Raw genomic sequence first — 25,669 nt, forward strand, 5'->3', positions numbered from 1 at the left:
TTTTATTGGGTAAGACATTCCTATAAGAGCAAAATAGGGCAGAAACTGACCTTGAATATGTCATGGCGGCGGTGCAGGATCAGGGCGTCTGACAGTGGTTTGTTCTTGCTGTACAGAGCGTACAGGCCAAAGCTCTCACTCTGTGGAAGAGCCCCAGGTTAAACCATATTAGAAAATGTATGACATTAAAAAGCAGACAATTAACTCTTAAAAGCCACATATATGTTCAATAATAAAAACAGTATAGTATTGATCATAGATTAATTGACTGAAATCCTGTAAGTAAAGTAGGGTGGGATTTTTATTAATTTCAAGACCAATTTTTTAAATTATTCAAATTAAATAATAATAAAAATGAAAGCTGCAAGCAGCATTGAGGGCATCTTCTTCGATGTTGTCCGCACGTCGACGTGTCACGTATGTGTCAGGCCGATCGGACAACGTACATTGGAGTTACAGCAATATCATAAACATTGTGTTTGAAAAATATTACTACAGAGTCATCAATTATATATATCAATTATCTCCAATGTCAAATCAATTTTAAAGAGACAAAATAAACTAAAGAGAGCGGCACAACAAACTACAAAGGGACACAAAATGACTGCAAAAAACACATTAATAAACAACAAAGAGAAAATAATAGAGACAGAAAAATAAACTACGGTCACTAGAGACAGAAAACCAAACAAAATGACTTAAAAGAGACACAACAAGAATACAAAGAGACACAAAGACTTGAATAATAATACAATTATACAAAAATAACAATTATAATAGTAAAACATTTTGACCTGTTTCTAAATGTAAAGGTGTTACTTTATCCAATTAACACAAAATAAAATGGTTTTATACTATGCTCTTCATAGGAATAAAACTGCTTTTATTGAATTATGTTGGTTTTGTAATTCCATTAAACATTGTGAAAAGGTTTCAGAACATCTGAAAAACAGGAACTGAGGACAGATGTTCGACTCCCTTTTACGCGTTATTGAAATGAGTTTAAGAAATCTGCGTGGGTCAACAAAGGGTCAGCGCTGCAGAGAGAGTTTAAATGACCAATGTTAGACTCAGAACCACTTTGATAAGGGTCAAGATAACCACAGAGACATAATGACAAAGGAATCTACTTCAAATGAGTAAAGAGAGACACACAAATTAACTTAAAATGACGACCAAGAGACAAAATGACATAAAAATAAACTTAAAATGAAAAAAAAGAGAGACAATGACAAAAAGTCTACTTAAAATCTACTTAAAATGACTAAAGCATAAACTTAAATGAGGAAAAAATGACTAAAATAAACTTAAAATGACAAAAAAGATACAAAATAACAATAAATAAACTTAAAATGACGACAAAGAGACACAGAATGAATATAAAGTGATGCTTAAATGCATAACAACTGAAAAGAGACTTAAAATATACTATAAAGACAAACAAGGACACAACATTGCTGCTTTCAAAGAAACAAAACAAGACAACAAACTAAAGAGAACAAAAACAAACTACATTGCAATGATAATCACAAACACTAAATCAAAGACAAAATAAGGATGAATTCACGCTTTAATCCTCTTGTCATTGTCCTTTGTGTCGTCACATGTTTCCCATATTTTCAAAGCTCTTCTACTTCTAATTTAGTATTATTACTAATCAGAAACAGGTTTATTGCCAGGCTTGTTTACACATGGGAAGGAATTTGATTTGGTGTTGAACATAAACAACAATCTAAAAAAATAAGTTGTAAAAGTACTCACAGAAATATTTGACCTAATAATAACATTTAGAAACAGGTCAAAATGTTTTACTATTATAATTGTTATTTTTGTGTAATTGTATTATTATTCAAGTCTTTGTGTCTCTTTATCCCTCTGTATCGATTTGTATTCATTTTGTGTCTCTTTGAAGTCCTTTTCTTTGGTTTTCTGTCTCTAGTGACCGTAGTTTATTTTTTTGTCTCTATTATTTTCTCTTTGTTGTTTATTAATGTGTGTTTTTTGCAGTCATTTTGTGTCTCTTTGTAGTTTATTGTGCCGCTCTCTTTGTAGTTTCCTTTGACTCTGTAGTTTATTTCGTCTCTTCATAATTGATTTTGTGTTTCTGTAGTCATTTGTATCTTTTGGGTTATTTTGTCTCTCTGTGGTTATCTTATGTATTTATTTCTGTGAGTGTAGGTCATCCCCCATCACCTTTTAGTCATTTTGTCTATTTTTCTTTCATTTTAAGTTTCTGAGGAGACAAAGGCATGGACCAGTTTCTCAGCGTCTGACAGGGAGAGTGTGGACGGAGTTTTGCAAACGTTCCTGAGGTGGTAGGGTAGAAGGACGTTTTGCTTGATGTGGGTGTCAAAGGTCAGATGTCGGTCAAATCTTACACCCAGGTTGGTAACTGATGGTGAAAGGAGTTTGTTTTGGGCCAGAAAAGGTGATGGGGGATGACATACACTCACAGAAATAAATATATATAAGATAACCACAGAGAGACAAAATGACCCAAAAGATAAAAATGATTACAGAGACACAAAATCAATTATAAAGAGACAAAAGAAACTACAAAGAGAGCGGCACAATAAACTACAAAGAGACACAAAATGACTGCAAAAAACACACATTAATAAACAACAAAGAGAAAATAATAGAGACAGAAAAATAAACTACGGTCACTAGAGACAGAAAAACAAACAAAATGACTTAAGAGACACAACAAGAATACAAAGAGACACAAAGACTTGAATAATAATACAATTATACAAAAATAACAATTCTAATAGTAAAACATTTTGACCTGTTTCTAAATGTAAAGGTGTTACTTCATCCAATTAACACAAAATAAAATGGTTTTATACTATGCTCTTCATAGGAATAAAACTGCTTTTATTGAATTATGTTGGTTTTATAATTCCATTAAACATTGTGAAAAGGTTTCAGAACATCTGAAAAACAGGAACTGAGGACAGATGTTCGACTCCCTTTTACGCGTTACTGGAATGAGTTTAAGAAATCTGTGTGGGTCAACAAAGGGTCAGCGCTGCAGAGAGAGTTTAAATGACCAATGTTAGACTCAGAACCACTTTGATAAGGGTCAAGATAACCACAGAGACATAATGACAAAGGAATCTACTGAGTAAAGAGAGACACACAAATTAACTTAAAATGACGACCAAGAGACAAAATGACATAAAAATTAACTTAAAATGACAAAAAATCTACTTAAAATGACTAAAGCATACATTTAAATGACGACAAAATGACTCAAATAAACTTAAAAGGACAAAAGACACAAAATTACTATGAAATAAACGTAAAATGACGACAAAGAGACACAGAATGAATATAAAGTGATGCATAAATGCATAACAACTGTAAAGAGATCTAAAATATACTATAAAGAGAAACAAGGACACAAAATTACTGACAACAAACGAAAGAGAACAAAAACAAGCAGCGTTGAGCGGGTCTTCGACGCACCGCAGGCTGACGTTACGCAGATGTTTGCCGGACTCGGCCGTTAGCAAACGTGGGAAACTTCAGGCTGATCGGACAATGTTTTTAGGAGTTAGAGCAGTAACAGCAGGGCCGTCTCTCCCTACAGGCCGATCACGCGGACTGCGTGGGGCCTCACCTTGCAGAGGGGGCCTCATCTTGCGGAGGGAGCCTCAACTGAGCCAAAAATGCGGCGCACCTACAGTATGCGCTTATGCGGCGCAATTAGTGTGGCGCGGCACGGCTGCTGTGACGTTAAGTTACTCTGTTCTCCGCTTGTAATTAAGCCGTTACAAGCTTCAAAGTTGTATTTATCATCTGAATTTGCCGAAACAAGTTTAATATTCTGAAAGCCAAGACTTTGTTTATTTGAAATCAGATGAAAACAAACTGTCACGGACCCTGCCGTGCCATGGAGACGGCATATGGTGAGATGTCAGATTTGGCGTAGAGCTGTTGAGGCATGGACCGGTGATATACAAGTGAAGATTGGGGGACGATCGGACCGTGTCCATTGGAGTTACAGCGACATCGGGTTTTATGGCGAGGGATGCGTTGCCATGGTAACGTCACATTATGCCACATCAGATTTGACGTAGAGCTGTTCAGGGCCACAGTGTTAACCATCATGTGATGTTTGGTGGTGTTCTGAGCATGTCAGGTGGAGTTATGACATCATCGTGTTCCATGGCGAGGGAACGGCTAGCATCGAGCGAACGTGAAATGGCCGACTTCCTGTACGTTTTTGTATACACCTCCTAGAGGCTTTTTGGTTCGTCTCCGCACCCTAGATATACGTAGCGAGTTTCGTTTGTTTACGTGAAAGTGAAAGTGGGGGAGTTTACGTTAAAACGGAAGTGGGTGTGGCTTGTGCAATTTTTTACGCAAACTTCTGGAACCAATTACACATCGCAATTTTCACCAGTCCTGACACGCGTGCACAATTAGGTGAGTTTTCACATTATTTTGCGGGGGTCAAAGTAAGCGCTCATGTCACTAGGCTGGCGCAGGCTACCTACTGTCAGGCCACTTTTTCTGTGCTTTTGCCCGTCGTTTTCCATGTTATGTGTTGGTTATCGCTGCGCGGGCGATTAGAATAGGGTCTTCGCCGACGTCTGGTCTCAGACCCTAATAACATAAATAACCCAATCAGATAAAAGAAACTAAGCTAAAACAAGTGGTTTGTTGCTTCATAAATTCATAGGGAGGCTGTGGCTCAGTGGAATAGTGCGCTGAACTTCTGAATCAGGGGATAGCAAGTTCGAGTCCCACTGCAGTCAGCATGTCGTTGTGTCCCTGGGCAAGACACCTGCTCTTGTGGGGATTGCCCACAGTACTGAATCTATATATGTCGCTTTGGAAGAAAGCGTCTAACAAGTGACATGTAATGTAATAAATATATATTAACGAGAATTTATAATATTATACACAAACAAATTATTTATACAGTTATATATTTATGACAGTTGTGGAGTTACTCCTCACATGTCTGAGGAAGCAGCGGGCCACCATGGCGGGCTCCCTCTGGCAGGCCTCCAGCTCCGGCAGGAAATAGTGGCTGTGGAAGTCGTAAAGCTTCTCCAGGTTACCGAAGATGACGCCTCTCTTCCCCCGGAGGTCCTGGGGAATGTCGGGTCGGTCCAGCAGGGGGAGGTAGTGCGTCAGGATGTAGCCCAGAGAGCGGACGTACTCCCTCTCTGTGAACACCAGCTCCTCCAGGACACGCTGCAGCCTCCTGGGAAGACAGAAAGAACTTCAGACCTATGACAATCAAGAGCATATTCTTCATAAATATATGTATTAGCTAGTAGTATTTGCAAATAAAAAATTGTATCTCTTCAACCGTTGAATACATATTTTATGTGTTCTCTGCATCTGTACAAAACAAATCATATAAGTAAATGTTTTTAATTCCCATATTGGTAGTTCTGTGAATACTAAGGTCACTCACAAATGCTTTTTACATTATTGTTTCTCACAATGTTACTCCTTGATTGGTTTTACAGCTAATTGATACTGAATTCTCAGATTTCCAGTATTTAGTTATATCTGAATTAGGTACTTGTAGTTGTAGTTTTTTAAACATGCATTGAAAGCATATTGACAAAGTCATTTAACGTTTCAGCAGATGATACATTGACATGCTGTCCTTACTCCATGCACTGTGATAGAAAAAAACAAAAAGTTGACTAGTGCAAAAAGAGAAGGGAAGAGAAGCAGAGAAAACGATACCTGTAGCACTTCATTGGAGGCTTAGAGGCAGAAAAGAGTGCATGAAATGTCATTAAGACTCACAACATTAGTAAAATAAAGGCATGTCAATCAACTCACAGAATGATATCTTGCAGAGACAAAGTAAGATTAATTAGATTAGCAATGCAAGCACACTTCACCCACATGAAGTAAACTTACAGTGCATTGCTGGCAGTCTCCTGTGGATTTGCCGAACCAAAGGCCCCCTCATATCTCTCGATGGGCAGGCTGGAGTGTTTGCAGCCTAAAGTCCCGTCCCCCCCCGCTGCCCCCCGGTCGCTCCTACAGGAGTCCTCGGAGCAGAAGCTGCCGTGTCGGGACAGCTGGAACTTCTGAGCCTCTTGGAGGATCCGACAGGACGGCTGGCCGTGGTGTGAGCAGGACGAGGAGGGGCGCCCCCGCTGCTCTGGAGGAGTGGAGGACCCCACCGTCGCTGCTGCTGTGATGCACGAGTCCTGGCTCACCGACCTGGATCCCAGACCTCGTCCCCATGGAAACCACTGGCAGCCGACAGTGTGGGACTGAGACAGAGCAGCAGCGTCCCTCTCGCTCCTCGCTCTGCTCGTCTGTCTCCTCGTCTCTCTTTCTGTTCTCCTTGCCGTCCTACTATTAGATTATGAAAAGGCAGATTATTTGACACAGTGGAAACATCACAGACCTTCACTTTAGAGGGAACAGATGAAATCAATCAATTCATGTTTTGCTCTGCTCTGTAAAGTTGAAACATTACCATCCCACTTTTTTCTAAGTCCTGGTTAAGGTCTTTAAATGTTGTGTTTTGTCAGTCCAAAATATTATGATATAAAACATAGCATTATCTGCCATTTTCACATAAAAAAACGACTTAATCAATTAATAGATTGTTAAAATAGTTGATTGATGATTAATTATTTGTATGATTAGTCAACTAGTGTATTAGTTGACTAATCCAACCAAACTCTGAATCCTGTTGAAAAATACCAAATCCTACCCAAGTGAGGTGAATGGACCAACATATTACCTGTGAGGAGACTGTGGAGGGACCTTTGACCCCTGGCTGTGATCTTCAGGTTTGATGTTAGAGCAGGCTGCAGATGTTGGGTCTGTGTTGTTGCTGCCCAGGATCGGCCTTCTCTTCCCTAAATCCACGGCTCCCGACACGATACCCTCCCACTGTGGGTGACCAGGTCCGGGTGTTGACTGTACCACCAGACTCTGGCTCCCAGGCGACGGTGCCTGAACAGTAGTGCTCACCACATCAACATAATGACCTTCACACCAGCTGCTAGAGTCTGGTTCAGGGTGGAAAACCTCATCCACTTCCTGGATCCTCTCCTGAAGCTGCTGCCTGGCCTCCTGGCATCGCAGCCAGGCTACGTTCCAGACATGCATCCCCCTGGAGCCCCTCAGGGCGCTGGCCTGGGCCTTCACTTCCTGAAATGTATCTGGGCTGAACTGGAGGAACCTGTCTTGGAAAGTCTGGAGGACGGAGGTGTCACTGCTGGACGGTATAACACTGGTGGTGGTTGGGCGGGATGCATCAGATGGGAAAAGGGATGCAGTGCTCGATCGAGGGTCTTGGTTGCGGCGCTGTATTGGCTGAGTGTTGGCTTGATTGACAGGTACTGTATCCTGGTCACGGTTTTGCTTTTGGTAGATTCTGGATTTAGTCTGGTCCAGGTACTCAATGCATTCGCTGGCCAGAGCATTAGCCTATTTCGAGATATGAGAAGTTGTTTTTATTATTCATGATAAGAAATGTTCATGCTCTCATCTACTTCTTTAATATCATATTACCCTCCACAGACATACATTTTATAACCTGACACAAATGTCAGCGAAGAAGAAGCAGGATTGCACTTCACTATCATCAGCACATACAAAAACTGCTTTCTTGAAAGTGATTAAATCTCTGTGAAAGAGCAAAAAATCTATTGCAATGGCTTTCATTTCTAAGTAATGACCTTTAGTTATTCATTTCAAATCATCCTAAAAGAGTAAGGAGTGTTTAGGCAACAACAAATGATTCAACAAAAAACGTATTGACTAAAAAATACTTCAATGTACTAAATTTGACGAGGAATAACTGTTTTTAGAGAAGTATTTGAAAACCCTTTTCAGTTACATTGATGCGTGATTGGTTATTTTTGGCCCTGCATCATTCTGCAACAAGGATGTATAGTGGTAGTTATAGTAATAGTATACGGTATACTGTATGCATGAATGCGTAAAGTTATATTTGCAAATAATTATCAGAACACTATTTGGGGTAAAAGCACTAGCTGTATACGAAGCTTGAATACTTGAATGTTTACTGATAACTGTTGTAATGTCTCACACCAACCTGCTCACAGAAATCACACACGTTGACCATGGTCTGCAGCTCCCTGCCGCAGGCCTCTGCTCTGCACAGGAACTCCTCCAGGCCTGACTTGAAGGAGCAGACTAGAGTCCAGAACTCCTCCGTCTCTGGGTAGGAGAGCCCACTCTGCTGGAGGAGCTCTGCCTCTGACACCAACGTCATGGCGTGGTGTCTGCGGTCCTGCAGGAGGAGGGAGAGAGAGATTCAGACAAGTGGACGGACAGAGGCACCCAAACACACGATAATAGCCACAAGAAAACATAGACTCACATTAGCTTCAATGAGGAAGCGAGTAAAGCTGTTGAGGGTCTGCTCCATTTGCTCTCCAGAGTCCTCGACTGACTCAGCCTCGGGCAGGTGGCGCTCTCCCTCTACAGTAAACCACTGTTGCATCTGCAGGGAAGGGAGAGGCAAAGCAATATTGTGTTTGTTAGTATGAGCATGTACATGTGTAACTTACTTTAAAAAGTCCTAATCTAATCAGTAAACTATTTAAGTTCATATTTAAATGTATATGTGCGTATGTGTACGACTTCATTGATGAGCTTGGATAACACACCTGCGTGAAGTGTCCCTCCATCTCTCTGAGTTGCAGCAGGTACTCCAGGTGTTCCACAGACATGTTGGACCTCTGCACGAGGACGTGAGCTTGCTCCTCCACGTAGTTGTACAGGCTTGACACCGAGTCCACTGCGTCACTGCACATGGGAGAAAGATAGACCATAGGCTTGAGAGAAATACAACTATTTAGTAAGAAAACAGAAACATTTCACCCCTCACAAAGACATTCAGTACATGTGAATGCAGTAGTGAGAGGTTTACCTGAGCTCCTCGCAGTGGGGGTACTTGAGGTCACTCTCCTTTCTTAACCTCGCCAGGACGGCCCCGCCCTCCCTCTGCAGTTCGACCAATCGGCTGTCCTCCAGTACATTCCTCATCAGAGTCCTCTGGTCCACCATGCACTGCTGCACACACTGTTGGGCAGAAATACATTTATATTAAAATGAGTTAGTCATACAATAATTCCTTCACATCAACATTTATGCTTCTTCTTTTTTCCTTTTTTTCCAACATTTAACAAATTGATAACTATAAGCCAGATACTTAAAGGTCCCATGTCATGGCCATTTCTACGAATCATAATTCCATTGTTGAGGTCTACTAGAATAGATTTATATTGTGCAATTTTCCAAACTCACATCGGTTTCTCATACAGTATCTCTGTATGGTATGTGTATTCACTCTCTGTCCTAAACGCTTGTTGGAGCTCCTGCCCCCCCCCCTCCCTGTGAGCCCAGTGTGCTCTGATTGGTCAGCTCGCCCACTCTGTTCTGATGAGTCCACCACCGTTACAGCGGAACATCAGTGATTATGTGTTACAATGGCGTTAGCAGTGGTGTAGTGGTCGTTGGACGCGGGCAGCACCGTGTGTGTGACCAGGTGTCCCACAAATTGAGACTATGTCCCGCATTTGAGCGACAGTCGTGCAGAAAGGCCGGCTCCTTTCACTTTTTTAAACGTTGGCGGGACATTGCGGGGCTCGCTGTTGGAGCGGACAGTATGAGCTGGCTTGCTGCTGGTGTTGTTTCCTGGTTGCTGCGTGGGGTCTTCGGGACGGCGGGACATGGCGAGGCCTGGCCCGAGCTCGGCCGGAGAACACACACACACACACCCGCAGCCTGGCTGTGGGTCTGTGTGTGTGCTCGGACCGGATGTTGTTATTTGTAGGGCTTTGTCCTAATATTTATGTTTGGATTAAACTATGTTGAAAGATTAGTTTAATGTCATTTTTTTTATTTTGCTAGGAAATTCTGAATGAAAGTCTGTGTGTGAGACTGGTTTCTCGCTGGGTTGAGTCGTTTTAGTTTTTTTTTTTTTTTAAGTGTGTTTTTTTTTTAAGTGAGATGCGGCACAGCAGCCTGTCAGTTTACTCTTGCTAGGTTATTTCTGCTATTATCATTTATATTTATCTGCAACAATGGATATCAGGAAGTGGTTCACGAACAAAAAGAGCTCACAAAAGGAATATGGCAACTCAGCGCCAGATGCAGGCACATTAGAAGAAATCAGTTACGTTACCAACGAGCTAGCAAGCCAGCCAGGGACAAGCAATTATATATCTCACAAACTCCTGCTCTGTGCGCAAGCAGACCGCTGCACACGCTCTCTCCCTCGCTCAACCTCTCTCTCTTTCTCTCTCTCTCCCTCGCTCAACCTCTCCACCCTGTGTGCTCGCTCAAGTTGGCACAGCGTTACAAATGTGCCACAAAACCAACTAATGGATGTATAATAAGACCGTCAACAGCCTGATGGCAACCTAAAACCCCTCTCTTTTCGTATCTCAGATAGAAGATATGATTGGAGACGAAACAATCGCCCCCCCCCCAGAATTTGTATGTCAATGGATCTATGTTTTAAGTCTCTTCTGTAAAAAAAACATAAACTGAGTTAAATAAAGGTGGGGTATGTAATTTATTTCAGAAACACTTTTTGTTATATTCCATGGAATGCTCTTAACAAATCTTGATAGCTATGAATACATGAAATGCTTTGACAATAAATAAATACATTAGAAAAATGCCCTCTGTGGAAGCCGTAGCGCTGTAAAAAGCACGACCAATCATCTGAGCCGGCCCGGCTAAAATAACTGGATGGCCTATCTGCCTGTCAGCCTTCCATCTGTGCACAAACGTATCTCGTGCCCTCATTGGTCATGTGCGCGTTCGTGTGTGCAAGGAAGTCTGAAGGAAGGGGCAGATTTTTTTCGGCTGCGTAGTTTCAAATTCTAGAGCATTCAAGCTGGTTTCTCCATTCTTACCTACCCTAACTTTAAATAAATGAAGATAATCACAACTTTTAATACTTAATTTACATGAGTAAGCAGTCAAAAGAAAGGTACCTGTACAGTGTCGGTCCTCTGGGGCTCCTCTAACCTACTGATGGCTCTCAGTAGAAGGCTGGATGCCTCATGAAGATCAGACACAAATGGGAAGAGTTTCTAGAGAATAAAATATGTGGACAGGAGTAAATCATGATGAAAGTACTCCGTTAAAGAAGAGCAGCAGGTAATGTGCTGTCACGTCTCACCTGGTGCAGCTCTATCCAGTCACAGGGGCTGTGAGACATCGCTCCGTCCAGACGAGAGCTTAGCTGACTCGCCTCCACCAGCTTCAACAGGGCTTTCATCGAAGTCACCACTTCAGTCTGCTTAGAGGACACAAGTGTCAGAAATACATCTACATGTTTCATTCCAAAGAATAAACAACGGAGAAATTCTAGCATCATTGTTTGCAACATAACCCCCTTTGTGTTTTTTACTAAACATGACTGCAATGTTGCATATCAACTCGAGCAGAAAAAAATGCTTTCCAAACAAACACAAAGTCAACAATCAATTAACACCAATTAATTGCAGAATCCCAGTGAAAGTCCACCACTGAAAATGTATCAAGAAACTGTTAAACTCACAATGTACATATTAAACAGTTTGTACAATGAGCACTACATTTGCTGTACATCTTTTTACAACACATTTTTACAACAAATTTGATTGTTTTGGATTATCCATCGGTTAATATTTAACCCTAAACAAAGCAAACATGTCTGAAGGTAAATGCAAGTCATGTTGTGGCTCACAAATGTTGATTGTCAATTGCTGTTCAAATATTTTTCTGGATTAGTGAGAATGGATTTAAGACATCATTAGGATGTATCCTCTGGAGACAGTAAAAGTCACATTTTTATGGTAATCCAACTTTTATCAAGATATTCTACTCAAAGTGATTATCCAACTAATTAAAACATTTTTCATCCCTATAGCCACGCTGGTAGCATGGCTGAAAGCAACCTTTAATCAAATCTTATAGCTACCCAAATGAATATGAAAATAACAAGAGTTAGAGAAAGTGGGAGAAAGCTGACCTGGATGCCAGGACACCGCTCTGGCTGAAGATGTCTGTCCTTGTCCACCAGCAGCACGAAACTGTTTACTGCGTGCAGAGTCAGCTCCTGAAACAGTTTATCACTATAAATCTATTCAACTACACTCATGCATCCTCCAGGTACACCCTGTTAAAAATAAATCATAGGACACTTGAAAGGCCATAAACGTAATGCAAGTAATCGAAATGATTTTCTTTTTCAATCTTATAAACAAAATGTAATGAAAAAAAAGGTTTTATTTGTTAGACAATATATTACACCAATAATTGCAAAACAATCTTTGTTACATTAGACAGATATATTCAACAATCTGGAGTATGTTGATGCTCAGGAGCTGCTGCATTTTTCAGCATTGACATTTTACAAATAACTTGCTGAAGTCAGCTGTTTCTCTGCTCATTACCTGAAGCGTCATCAAGGCCTTGTAGAGCTGCGGCTGAGGATTTATCTTCCTCGAATCAAAAATAAGAGTTATCCCAGCTTCTCTGATTTCTCTCCTGGATCCAGAAAATAAAAAGCCAATAAATACACAACCACAATAAAACAGACATGACCACAACAATGCTAAAACTTATTTGTAGATTGACTTTAAATACACAGGGTTTGTTAAAGCCTGGTTGATTAATGTCTTCATGGTTTTACTGGCATATAGATGTGACCTGGTGATGGTGCGGAAGTAGAGCAGCATCTGGAAGAGCTCCTGGCTGGTGACAGCTGATCTCCATCCCTGGTGATGCCCGTACAGCTCCACGATTGCCCGGCCTGTCCTGTCTCTGCCGCCTGTAGGGGTGAGAGAGAGAGGAAAGATCAGGGAACATGCTGTTCTCTGGGAGAATGAACAGTCATTTATTGACCTATAAAAGAGAGAATAGAGAGAATAAAGCATCCACTTTGTTATGAATGAATCCCAGTTTTGCTCATGCTGACACTTGAGGAGGATTACCAAGGAGGGAGGCTTCTTTGTATTTAATTAAATACAATTATTTAATTTGTTCTCATTTATACATGTGTTCTGTTAATGCAGAGCAAATAACAATGTATATTGATTCATTTGATCATCCTGGTTATTTGCTTCGTCTCAAACTAACTCACCGGTGAGAGCTGCCACTCCTAAGTAGAGGGGGTGGGCTCTGGGGTCCGGGGACCCCAGGGGGAGGTGGTCCGGTCTGGGACGGGTGGAGGTGGGCTGGGACATCTTCTGTGTCTCTGCTGCTTGAATTGAATCTGTCTGTGGCGGCTTCTCCGTCATGTTGCCATCTCTGTTGCTGAACGTACTGCCAGGCTGAGCAGCTTCTGTGGAGAGTGGACACATTTGACTGGTTATAATCCGCTACACAACAACGTGTTAGTTATTAGGTAAAAATGACCCTACAAGATGCTTATTACCATCATTATGTTCTAATAAGACCACATAAGTACTAAGAGCATCATAAACATGTTTTTTGTTAGATTATAAGACATTTATAAGCACTTACAAGTGACTTTTAAAACATTTATATACTGTTTAAGAACAATGACAAAATCCGTATTAGATTTTTGTTTTTAAAGGATTTAAAGTATAAAGCGTATTTCAATTTATAACTGGTAGCTGTAAATAGCATAATTCACTGTTAGTAAGTGCATAGTTAGCTACAAAAAATAAAATGATTTATCTTAAGATAGCAACAAAAAGGTTTGTAAAAGTAAGGTACGATAGTCAATAAATGTATCTGTATTGCTATTAGAAAATAATTATAAGCAACTTCTAGGTCTTTTTTTAACAATATAAAGCAATCTATAAATTGGTAACAAGTTATTTTAAATTATTTAAATGTAACAAGTGTGTGAATGAGTGTTTGTAATGCTACTAAACGCTTATTAGAAGCACCTTTATGTAAGTTCTATGCAATTATGAAATGCACAACCTCCTGCTAAAGGTCTGACCAGAGTAGAATAAGTTAAAAGAAGAAGATGACATTAGTACCTGGAGCTGCCATATTCCTCCGGTTGATCTTGGGTGAAACCAGTCCAAAGGCTGTGCTGTTTTTACATTTCACCACATGCAGCTGGGGAATCTTTCCACAGGAGCCGGAGTTGTCTTTTCTCCGAACATTTTGACCTTCAACAAGGACCAGCGAACACTTCTCAGAGGTGTCCACCACAGCTGTGGACAGGGAGGAACATCTGCCATCAAACATGGACTCCGGTCTGTTCTGCGACGCTGAAAGAGGAAAGTTAGCACTCACTCCCGTGGAAATGGTTCTGCTTTGTAGCCTTTCACGAGGCTTGAGGTTCACCGCTGAGATTTCAGAGGAAGTAAACGGTAATCCGCCGTGTTTAAAAGAGAGGACATCTGACTGATTGTTTGAACTAGACAAAGCTCTATTAGTGTTTGTCCTCGTTCCTGCCGCTAAATGTGTCCCGTTTACATTGTGTAAATTGCCATAAGTTTTGGCAGAGTGTGCATCCCTGGGTTCCCTAAATGGCTGAGTGGTCCTTTCAGGTGTTGCTTCTGATTGCCCACCACATTTTAAAGCATTTGTTCCCCTGTAATCCATACAGGGGGCATTTTTTGTATCTCCTGTTTTCCAATATGGAACAGAGTTTTTTTCTCCCGACTCCTCACAGACCGAGGAAGGAGGCTGCTGTTGCGTAGCAGGGTTAATCCACATTCCTTGAACATAACACCGCGGATCCTCTGTCTCTGGTAGTCTTTCATCACACTTAGAGAAACCATCCTCCTCCACCATTGCCAACATGTGCCCTTTCTCCTGTTTAAAGTTGACAGGGTTGTTTATAGCAGCCTGGTAGGAGTCCCTGTATCGACACATCAGTTCCGGAGCCCTGGAGGCCTTTCCGCCTTGTCTTCTCCTCTGGCACGGGGTACAGGGTTTCTCTGAGAAGCGGACACACTGAGAAACCTCCAGGGAGTCAGGGTGAGGCTGATGGGATTGGGAATGGTACGGAGGTGGTTTTTCAGACACGATGGGCCTAAATGATGCAGCCGCCTCTGGTCTAACATGACTTTGAGTTTGTGGCTTTGTGAGAAACTGCACCTGAGCTTGTGACTGGGCTTGAGGTGGATGACTCTGTGTTTGCCTGTGCGACTCCATTTGTGGATGAGGTGGCCTGTGTGGAAGCCTTTGCATTTGTGGTTCAATTTGTGTGTGTGGTTGCATTTGCACTTCTAATTTCTGCCGTTCTTTAGTTGCTGACTTAGCTCTACTAAAAAGCATAGTTGCCTGAAGTATATCAATATATTCCCCTTCCTCCACAACTGGGCCTCTTCTGCTTATATCTTTAGGTTTTTGCGGACCTATATTTTCAGAAACAATTCCAGCCTTTTCTTCACCTTTGCATCTAGTTGTATCTTCCCTTGCAGAAGTGCCTGCACCTGGAACAGTGCTTGTTTTTGGACCTGCCCCAGTGGAGCAGCTGTCCCAAGTATTAGGGGACACCCAGCCCACAGGCTTAGGCTCAGCTTCAGGTTCTTTAACTTTGACCGGCCGCGAGGAAGACGCAGCGCTAGTATCCACCAGGCGGAGTGACACAGCAATGCCGTGCCTCACTGGACATATTCTGGTCTCCACGGAGAAGGCAGACGGATGAGAAGAAGATGATACATTTGAATTATGAATGCTAACAGGATACTGTTTTGGTGCCGATTCTTTTGAAGGAGGAAGAGGAAATAAAGAATTTGAAGAAGAACTCTCAGGAAAATGAGGAAGAGGTGGAGGAATCGGAGGTAAAGGAGGATATGAAGGAGGAGCAGAGGCCATGCTACTCCCAGCACACAGTGGCCCGTCCACAAAATCAGGCACAGCAACCCGTCCCCATGGTAACCTCACCACGCCCTGCTCTGTGGTTAGCAGGCAGCGGCTGAGAGGCGTTCCATGGCGGCCTTGGTTGATCTCTTCCAACCAGTCAGAGCTGAATATACAAGGATAGGAAGTCTCAGGGATGGGATTCTCCTCTACTACTTCCACCTGAAGCCCCTCCTCTTCCAGGAGGCTGCAGACTACGATGCGAGCTGATTGGTCACAGAAAGGGGCCACCTGGAGGTAGAAGTCGCCGGGCTGAAGTATCAGCGGGTTGATGGGAGCAAGGTGGACGACAACTTGGTCACGCAAACACAGAGGCCAGCCCTCACACAGGAATAGAACATCAGAGTACTGAGCCTAAAGGAGAGAAAATACTCAGATTCAGAAAGTATATAAGCTTATTTTTCTTATGAAAGCCCAGCTAGAAGATCTTCGGGCAGCTTTGTTTCATATCAACATAGGAAATGTAGGTGTCTTTATCCAAAAGTGTATTATAAACAGTGACTTACACATGCAGCCTGTTGCACGCTGTCTAAGATGTGTTTGGCTGGCAACAGAAAGTCCAGCAGGCACCGCAGGGCATCCCCCCGATAACGGCTATCTATGACTTGGAAGAGCTGGCTGAGGAGAGTGGGGGCGGTAGCCTCGAAGGGAGGGTACAGCACCGACAGCAGGTTCTGGATCGAGCTTTCCAGAGAATTAGGGTTCTGAAAACACAAGAGAGGAAACAAGGGCTCAATAAAAGCTCTGCTCGACATCCTACTGGGTCCTTGAGGATCCCCACTGCATCATTTACTGTAAACCAGGCTATGATCTGTGGGTGCTGTATACTGTAGATGTGCATCACTCTGAACTTCCCACCAGTGACTCAGGATGTAACGGCCATATGCTGGAAAAAGTGACTTTATTCTAAATAGATTGATACTGTACTTTATTTATCCCAATGGAAATGTAGGCATTCAGTAAGTTCCACTAAACATGCAAACACTGATGAACACAGGAATGGCACTCCGAGGTAATAGATGGCATTAATGAAGGTAATGCAAATAGTGATTACATGTAAGTAATTAAATAATAAAGAATAAAAATAGTGCAAGAATAATAAGGATTACATTGGTAGTATAAAATTCAGTACAAATTGAAGATAAATATATGAACAAACATAAACTCTGTCATCCTGCCAAACATTGTTCAAGAACTCAACCCTTCGTTCTGAATTAAAACAAGTGAGGATTCACTCTGATATTGAGTTTGAAAATGTAATTGCCTTTTTTATTCATTTATCAATTCTGGGTTCCTGCTACACATGAAACTAGATGATCAGATTAATGATTTAATTGAATTGAGTATTCAATTCCGTTGATTATATTAAGAAAATAGGTGAAATTGCCCATTTCAATTTCCTTAACAATATGTTATTAACAATTACATGATTCAGAGGATGGCTTCAATCATTACATTTTAGAATTGATGAAAAAACGGATTTGATGCCTTATTAAAATGAGGATTTTCATCATTGATGTGAACTACAGAAGTCTGCAAAAGGCATTTACTTGAATTCCCTTCATGGCAAGGCACATTTATTTATATAGCACATTTCAACACAAAGCAATTCAAAGTGCTTTACAAAAATAAAAGACATTAAGAGAATTAAGAAAAAGTGCAGCGGAAACACGTTATAAAATGACATTTAAAAACAGTCATTAAAAAGCAAGATAATAAAATAAAGATAAAACATGAATAACACGGGTATAAAATAAATGAATAACCCTGTCTATTAAAGCCTCCCCGAGACCTTTTTAAGTTTCCCAGAAACTTTCTTTTTTAGATTCCCTGAATCTGGATTTTAAACCTATTTTTAAAACAGATACATATTACTGTGTAATGGACAGTACTGCTCCACAACAGGAAACCAGGAGTCAGTCACAATCATCTCCCTTGCGTCTCACAGTAAATTACACACATCTGTCCTCAGCCTGCTGAGAGAATAGCTACACAAACACAAACACTCTGTGCTCATCATTAAACATATAGTCAGCCGGCCTGACAGAAAACATCCACGTAAACACAGTGTGTTGCTTTGAGGCTAGCTCCCTCCTGGTCTTTGGTTTCACATTCCCTTTGACCTGAACTCATGGCCCGCTACCTACTTTTAGGTCCTGCTTTATTTAGAACCAGTCAAAGGCCACAGCAGAGGACCTCGGGGGTTAATGTATATACACGCATATCTGAGGCTCTCAGGAGATATATGGCAACAGGAAGGGTTGTGTGTGAATGTCCACGCAGAGCAGGAATGTTGCTGCCCTTTTCCCCCAGGGCTGTGTCCAGTGTCATTTACTGTATGAGATTGCATCATGTCAGCGTAGGAGCCAGGAAACGCGTCCTAGTTTAAAAACCTTCCTTTCCAGAGTAGAATGAACCAGTTAATTTGCTTTTAATGAACATATGGTAGTTAAACTGTTTCATATATTTTAGTTAAAATCATTCCACTGAAAACATGGCTTCCCACTGTGGTGGAGAAGAAAAGCAGATATGGATGTATTAAGATGAAACAGATAAGTAGTAGTGAAAAGTAGTTACTTTGTGGTTAAATGTTTTAAAACCTGAAATGAATACATACAATTTAATGCAAACTGTCAAACAGTAAATTACGTAACAGTATAAAAAATGAATAAATTAGCACTTTTGTTGCAAGTTAATTGTGCTTTTCACTGCATCAATAATAATACTAATGTAATAATATGAAATAACAATGTAACAACTAAAGATGTGGCCCATTTAGCTGCAAAAGGAGTACATTTTAACTTAAAGTACATTTCTTGATTATACATACTAATTTCTTTAAATAAATAAGAAATTAAATTCAGACGTTAAGTTAAAATTCAAGTACTTGAGGTATTAGTACTTTTAATTTAGATAATCTTTTTCCCTCACTGCAGAGAAATGTGTGTTAGGGTGTGATGAAGTATGTCCCCTCAGACTAACACTGCTCTGTAACCCTCCAGCTCTGCTATCTGTTGTGCATGTCCTTCTCTGCACCTTTAAAAAGAAAACGATAAAGCGCTTTGGTCCTTCGGTTTCTTATCTGCTTTCCCCCCTCACAACAACAGCCATCCACTCTCTCTGCCTTATAGCCTCACATTATGATCTGAAATGCTGGACTCTCAGCCAATCCTCAACCCCTACAGCTACAGAAATAAAGACTGTGACTCACAGCTTTCTGGTCAGCCCGCCACAACCCGCTGGGACAGGACCTAGTGATGGTCATCAAGATAACAGAGGAAGGAGCAGGAGGAGGAGGAGGATGGTGGCAGACCCAGAAGCACGATGTGTACTGTAAAGCACATTCAGTTCACAGCTCATAAAGTTAAATTAAATCAAAATGCTTGCCCGTCCTAGATAAAATGAACGCCTGCTTCATCACATTTTTTATAATCTCAGTGTTTCTTCTCTGTTGTCTGTGAAGGAGGTTTGGGATTCTGGGTGGCTGGAATTTAAAATGAATCGGAACTAAAGAAGAAAACTAAACAGTGGTGACGGGTTGGATCTCCTGGCTACAGCGATAGGACATGCAAATGCTTTGAGCGCTTACAAAACAAGTGACATTTTACTTGGAGCGTGATAACACGTGATAACACTGGTAATATGAGTCAGCTTGGAGAATTTGAATAAAGAAAACATTTAGCAGCCGTGCTGAGTGTGTTTTATTGATGTGTGTGTCTGTGTGTCAGTCTGCAGTATGTGGTGTATGAGAGGACTGCATGGACATGCCCGGGCCAGCACACTGTTGCTGCAGATTCACACGGCTCAATATAAACACCCAGATCGCTCAGCTACTGAAATAAATGACGACTCACGTTACTGTGGATAAGATGTCCCATAGCTGGAGCTGAGGACAGTTTGAATGTCTCTGTCCAGTAACATTATGAAACAGAAATAGTCTTAACACATTCCTGGTGTCAAGCAGCCTTGACAAGAAATACATATTTAACAATGATAGAAGGAGAGCATGGTGACTTCATGCATTCCTTTAGGACATTTCTCCACTGATTTAACCGTGACATTTTGTATTTAATATGTTTTTGGGGGTATTTTCCCTTTTTAAAATTGATGATATAGAGAAGGACAGGAAATGGTGGGAGAGGGAGAGGTGGTGACATGTATTCCAAAATCATTAACTAATTTCAATCATAAGAAAACAGAGGAAATCATTAATATTGTTATTATAAAATATAAACTTAATATCAAAATCCTTTCACACACTTAGATCAATATAACATAAAGGTTGTCTTTACTTATTATTATTTATACAACCGCTGTACCCCAACCCCCGCGTTTCAATAGAGAAGCATCACAAATATTCAGTCTGTGTAGCATCATGTATACAAAATGCCTGAGAAATATGCAAAGTACAATAAGCACAAGTGATGTGAATCGGCCTCCACAGACTCTGATACTGCCTCTAAATAAGCAGGGAAAGAATCCATTTCCTGTGTTTATGTCTGCGGTTTTTCATCTTTTCTATACAGATTCCCCACTGGATTACACTATCAAAAATGGTTTTCCTGCTGCCCACACAAAGAACAGTTGAAGCACAGACATGGTTAACGTACAGGAAGGACTTTATCACAATTTAATATCACAAGTTATGGAAACCTAATGGAACTACATCTGCATACCAAACTTGAGTTTCAGGCATCGTCTTGTTTTCAGTTAAAACGACAATTTATTTAGTTCAAATTAGTTTTAAACGGGAAACAGACAGAATGGACAGATGACTGTGTCAATGTCACCCACCATTTAAATCACCTAAACAAAAGTATGAGTATCCTGAGCACTTTCTAGTTTATTTAACACTAGAACCGCCAACGGGTCAATTTTACCCGCAGCTGTTTTTTTATTGTATGTAACTTTTTTTCAATAAAATATTAAAGTCTCGCAGTCCGTGACTTTTCCTGAGAGTGTGTTATGTAGCACCCTCTGTTGTTAAAATTGTCAATATGAAGTCAGATTGAAAAAATCGCCAAGAAAATTGCCATTTATACCCATATGATGCAGCTTCTACAAATAATGTCAATCAGCAGGTGGGACCCATGTGTCAAGTCAAGGCAAACACACATGTTAATGTTACACGTCTTTGGATGAATATAACAGTGATGTGTTTGTGTAAGATGACTGATCACACTGGCATTGAACATAAAGCATTGTTGGCAGCTTTTCTTTCACACCTTGAGTGCTGTTTCATTTCAACATGGGGATTTATCGGCTCTTAACACTTCACCCAAGATTTAAATCCTGCTATATCTTTGGAGAGGACATCTGAGTATACAGAGGCAGACTTATAAATTCATTCTGTTCCCTAAACAAGTTACCTATCCATCCTCCTGCTGTCAGGAAAGATCAGAGGAAGTGTGAGTCCTAAATGTGACGGGAACATTCTTAAATACTGCCGATGCTGAGTCAGCGAGGAGTCAAGGTCGGGGAGATTGAGGGTTTGCATTTTGGCCTATCAGCTAAATCGACTCCAGGAGCACTCTGCTGTATCCGACCTCGGTTGAAAAAGACTACAACTTCAGCAAGCTTTCCACCTCACCATTTTAAATCAAATTACAATCCCAAATCTCTGCTGCAGGTGTTTGATATGGCTGTATTTTACGCTCAACCATCACTTCATTAATAAGAAGCCATTGAACACAAGTAGGTGCATGGCCAACAACAAAAGATGGATTTGAGCAAAGTGTATTGGTGATGAGAGAAGAAAATGTTCACTATTATGAAGCATTTAAAATGTACTTATGTACTATCAATAACTATTATGTTAACTACTAAACTACAGCAAAACTAAAAATCTGTTCTATTTCTTCAAGTAGAAGTGTTTAATGGCAATTTGACATTAGAAATAAGAATCAATAAGATTCAATCAGTGTCCTTTAATCATTGCACTTAAAATGGAATCAATTATTTGGCTGTTTAAATCAGTTCCCCACATTGTTGCTGCCTTTGGAAACGGCCAAAATATAGATTTGAGATGAAAGTGAATACAATATCCGGCCTTTTGAAGTTGGCCAAAAACATATTTGTTATCTCTTTTGAACATTTGTAAATAATGTATTACTCTGTGCTATTTATAACTGGCAAATCTTCAGCATGGGAAGATAAAGGCCATTTTTGTCAAGGGGCATTTTATTTTGGGTTAGATTGATGCACCTATTAGATACCATGTTGTTCCTTTTAGCCTTATCGCTGAGTCTTTAGACAAAAATCGTTCAAAAAGTCACGTGATGTTTTTTTTTTTACTCTGTATCTGTTTTTTTTCTTTCTGAGTGGCATGTGTGGTGGCTCACCACCTCATCACACCGGTTGACACCGGAGCACAGACCAGATCACACTGAGGTCGGACATAAACACAGGCTGAGCAGAGCTTCTGTACATGACCACGGAGGCACCAGCCGGCCAGACGGTATATTTAGTAGCTTCACAGGGATCAGCAAACCGGAGCGCGCGGAAGGCAAACACTAATCATGAAGGCCTTGATCAGCAGGACGGTTTGAAGGTGGCTGTAAAGTAGCAGTCAGGAAGCAGCGAGGCCTGTGTTTAAGTCATTAAAAACACGTCAGGGAATTATGAAAAAGCCATGACTTTAAGCGCGTATTTAAACTCATCGTGAGTGAGGTGACGTGTCTGCGCTGTGTGTGTGCAAGGCGTGTTATTACACCAAAGTGTGGCTTAGCTTTCACTGACACACTCATCTCATCTGTAATTAGCTCACAGCTGCTTAATGTAAGTCACACCGGCAGATTTCATAACAAACAACCAGAAACGATCACTTAGATCAAACAGGTGGAAACACAGATGAACTACTCAGCCATGATTTCTCATACAGAAAGAGTGAAATCATTCCTTAAAGTGAAACAAGTTTCTGTTTTTTCTTTGTAATATTATTGTAAACATGATTTGCTCAAACAAAACAAGACATTTATTAGTGTATTATCAACCATGTTGCTGTGTACTCTGAACAAGGATTAAGCCACGTTCCTAGCCAGTATAAACCATGTAAAAGGGAGGTGTTAAACGTACTGTAGTGTATTTCCATTGAATCACCGGGAAAGGGACAAGATGTCTTTCTGCTGAGAGAGAAGGGATGCTCTGTGTGAGCTGGTCAGCACAGGAACAAATACCTAAATATTGAGGTCACTCCTAAAACAGGAATACTCAGGTTAATGGACTGGTTTCAACAACATGGCAAATATGCAGGGAAACAGGGCGGGAAAATCACAGCAGTACACACACACATAGTGTCCTGCCAAATCAAACCTACAGGAGAGCTGGGCGGGCATTTTAAAATGCAGCTCCTTAACATCCTCCCAGTCAAAGTGAGCCAAACTAAATCTATAAATGGGTATAAACGGGGCACACCCACTCTGCAGCTGAGGTGTGAGCACGCATCCATTCACCATCAGCAGTTTCTCAAGAGGTTTTAGAATTAAAGAAAGTGTTGCATTTTCCAAATCCTTACATCCGATAAAAGCTCTGACTTCAGGCATCCCCTCCCTGATGCTGTATGGCTGCCCCTCCTGTGTGACTCACATGCCAGTAAAGGGGTCCAGGAAGGAGGCAGATACAGTGGCTGGTTTGTGAAATCTGCCCTAATGCTCTGTAACCTGAGACCCTCACCTCGTGTCAAAACACTCGAGCAGCGAGCAGTAGCAAGCTATGAGAGCTATGCTGTACTTGTACACAGAGTAAATGCATGTTTCAACATAAAAGACTACTTGTCACAACGTAATAAATAAATGACAGCTAAAACAGGAGGCAGTGTTGTTACTGTTGCATGTTACAAGGAAATTGAACATGAACCATTGAAGTTATAAGATGTTCAGGGCTGCCAGTCATGCTTATCATTATGTATATCAATTACATCATTTGATTAATAAACCATTTATTAATACAATTTCAGAAAATATGGGAAACATTTTCAAGATTCTTATAGTTGTCAAACCTGTACAATATAAAAAGGATAAAGGTGGCAGACTTTCAATCAGCTTTTAAGAATGTTGGTTTGATGAATGTCAAACAATTAATGATTTGTCAAAATAGTTTTTAAGTTGCTAGACCAATCCATTAATTAACTTGTTGTGTCAGCGCTAAAGATGTTATGTAAGACTTTTATGTCACCTTCTAAAGTTGGAGTAACATAAAGCACATCACCCTCCTCTGTCATCTCAGAGGTATATTACAGGGAAACCACGGATTATGAAGCTAAAACTCCCCTCCAGACGTAATGCTAGTAAAAAAACCTATCTTTGAGGTGAATTTAAAGTTAAAATATGAATCGAGGGTGGGTCTAGGAAAAAGACAGAAGCAGAGCAGATTGTCATATTACCATCTTCCTTTCCTTCCTTTCTGCATGCTGTCATTCCCATTCAACAGCAGCGGTGTCTGAAATAATCCAAAAGGAGGGATAGTATTCTACAAAGCTGCTGCTCCTGGTCTCCGGCTGCTCCACCAAAATGAAATCCATTCTGCACCGACACTCGAGTGAGTGAGGACAACCTTAAGCCAGCGGGAAGAGCCTTGGTCAGGTCCTCAGCTGAGCCGCACTTAGTCGTTCATTTGTTTTCCTCTCTCTCTGTCAGACTCTGAGTTACTGAGCTCTCTATGCTTCTCTGTGTTTGCTTTCTCTCGCAGAACCTCAAGTGTCTGGCGCTATGTTTGTCTGAGAGGGGCAGCATGACCAAACATGAGGAGAGAGGAAAGGGAGAGAGGAGAGAGGGAGAGAGGAGAGAGAGAAGCAAGGCTCACAGTAAATCCAAGAACATGCAAGTGCAAATTCTAAGGTTATTCTCACTGGCATCTGCTTACATTATACACACACAGGGCAATAACACAGTCATAATTAGTGTATAATGCCAACGGGAACATGATACTTGTGTGTTTGTGTGTGTGTGTGTGTTGGTGTATGTGTTACCCACAATGTGAGAATTTACATTATAAACACTCACCTGGAGACAAAAAGATGGTCTCTTTCTATTTCACTATTTTGTGCAGACTTTAAGATCAGGAGGGAATCAGTCACCCCCTCGAGGGTTACTGTAACAAGACGGCTACACTGGCACATGTATACATTGTTTTATAGGCTCATGTGGCAGCAAAGCCACCATCCACCACTGTCACAAGACCATCGTAAGGACAAACCGAGAGATGGGATCTGATAATGGGAGAAAGACACAACTGTGAAGAGAAAATATGTATATGGACGATGGCACAACACAAAACAGCAGGGAGAGATATGGAGCAATGGTTTAATGGCATTACTACCTAATCCCATGATTTTATGAAGACATGAGATACTTTTTAGGATAGTTTGGCGATGAAAGTTGAAACCACAGAAGGGACAGAAAAGCAAAGGAGGATAGGTAGAGACGTGACAAGGTAAATAAAGGTCTTCAAACTTGCCATTGAACTGAACACTGACTAAAGCTGCTCTGAAAAGTAGCTAAATATATGTATCCATATGTTTTACCTGGTCATGTCAAAGCGGAGAAAAGCAGCAGCAGAAGGATAAACTGACAGTGAGCGTTCATGTATTTGAGAATGTTGGCTTATGTTGTTATATATTATGTAATATCTATCATATTTATTCATGACCGTAAGTTAAAATCATTCAGTTATTTTAAGTGAATGAGACTTTCCATATGCTTGCTACCAATAAATACTTTCCTATACGAAAATAAAACATATCCACCAAAAGTTGTTTTTTGATATTCTGACACTAGATAATGTTTGGCACTTTAGTTTTACGAACTGTTTTGACTGCATTTCATTCCAGGGTATGATATGGTCACAT

General features: G+C 40.8%; 1 protein-coding gene across 1 annotated transcript in view; it reads right to left on the reverse strand.

Annotated features, from left to right (window-relative positions):
• The window catches only part of LOC307034752 (uncharacterized protein KIAA1755-like), a gene marked incomplete at its 3' end in the record, with an annotated part of 25,764 nt that extends 1,256 nt beyond the window's left edge, over positions 1-24,508 (reverse strand). Inside the window, exons 1-18 of the mRNA XM_079673633.1 lie at positions 24,206-24,508; positions 22,900-22,946; positions 16,332-16,529; positions 13,986-16,179; positions 13,115-13,315; positions 12,682-12,802; positions 12,426-12,519; positions 12,002-12,088; positions 11,168-11,284; positions 10,980-11,078; positions 8,903-9,054; positions 8,640-8,778; positions 8,351-8,473; positions 8,063-8,260; positions 6,740-7,431; positions 5,899-6,342; positions 4,972-5,221; positions 51-140 (exon numbers count right to left, since the gene is read on the reverse strand). Coding sequence (XP_079529759.1) covers positions 51-140; positions 4,972-5,221; positions 5,899-6,342; positions 6,740-7,431; positions 8,063-8,260; positions 8,351-8,473; positions 8,640-8,778; positions 8,903-9,054; positions 10,980-11,078; positions 11,168-11,284; positions 12,002-12,088; positions 12,426-12,519; positions 12,682-12,802; positions 13,115-13,315; positions 13,986-16,179; positions 16,332-16,529; positions 22,900-22,946; positions 24,206-24,245 — 5,286 coding nt within the window. The 5' untranslated portion in view covers positions 24,246-24,508. The remainder of the gene's footprint in view (positions 1-50; positions 141-4,971; positions 5,222-5,898; positions 6,343-6,739; positions 7,432-8,062; positions 8,261-8,350; positions 8,474-8,639; positions 8,779-8,902; positions 9,055-10,979; positions 11,079-11,167; positions 11,285-12,001; positions 12,089-12,425; positions 12,520-12,681; positions 12,803-13,114; positions 13,316-13,985; positions 16,180-16,331; positions 16,530-22,899; positions 22,947-24,205) is intronic.
• Between the last annotated feature and the right edge of the window lie 1,161 nt (positions 24,509-25,669).

Source organism: Notothenia rossii (assembly GCF_949606895.1).
Source record: "Notothenia rossii genome assembly, chromosome: 4".
Taxonomy (NCBI): Eukaryota; Metazoa; Chordata; class Actinopteri; order Perciformes; family Nototheniidae; genus Notothenia; species Notothenia rossii.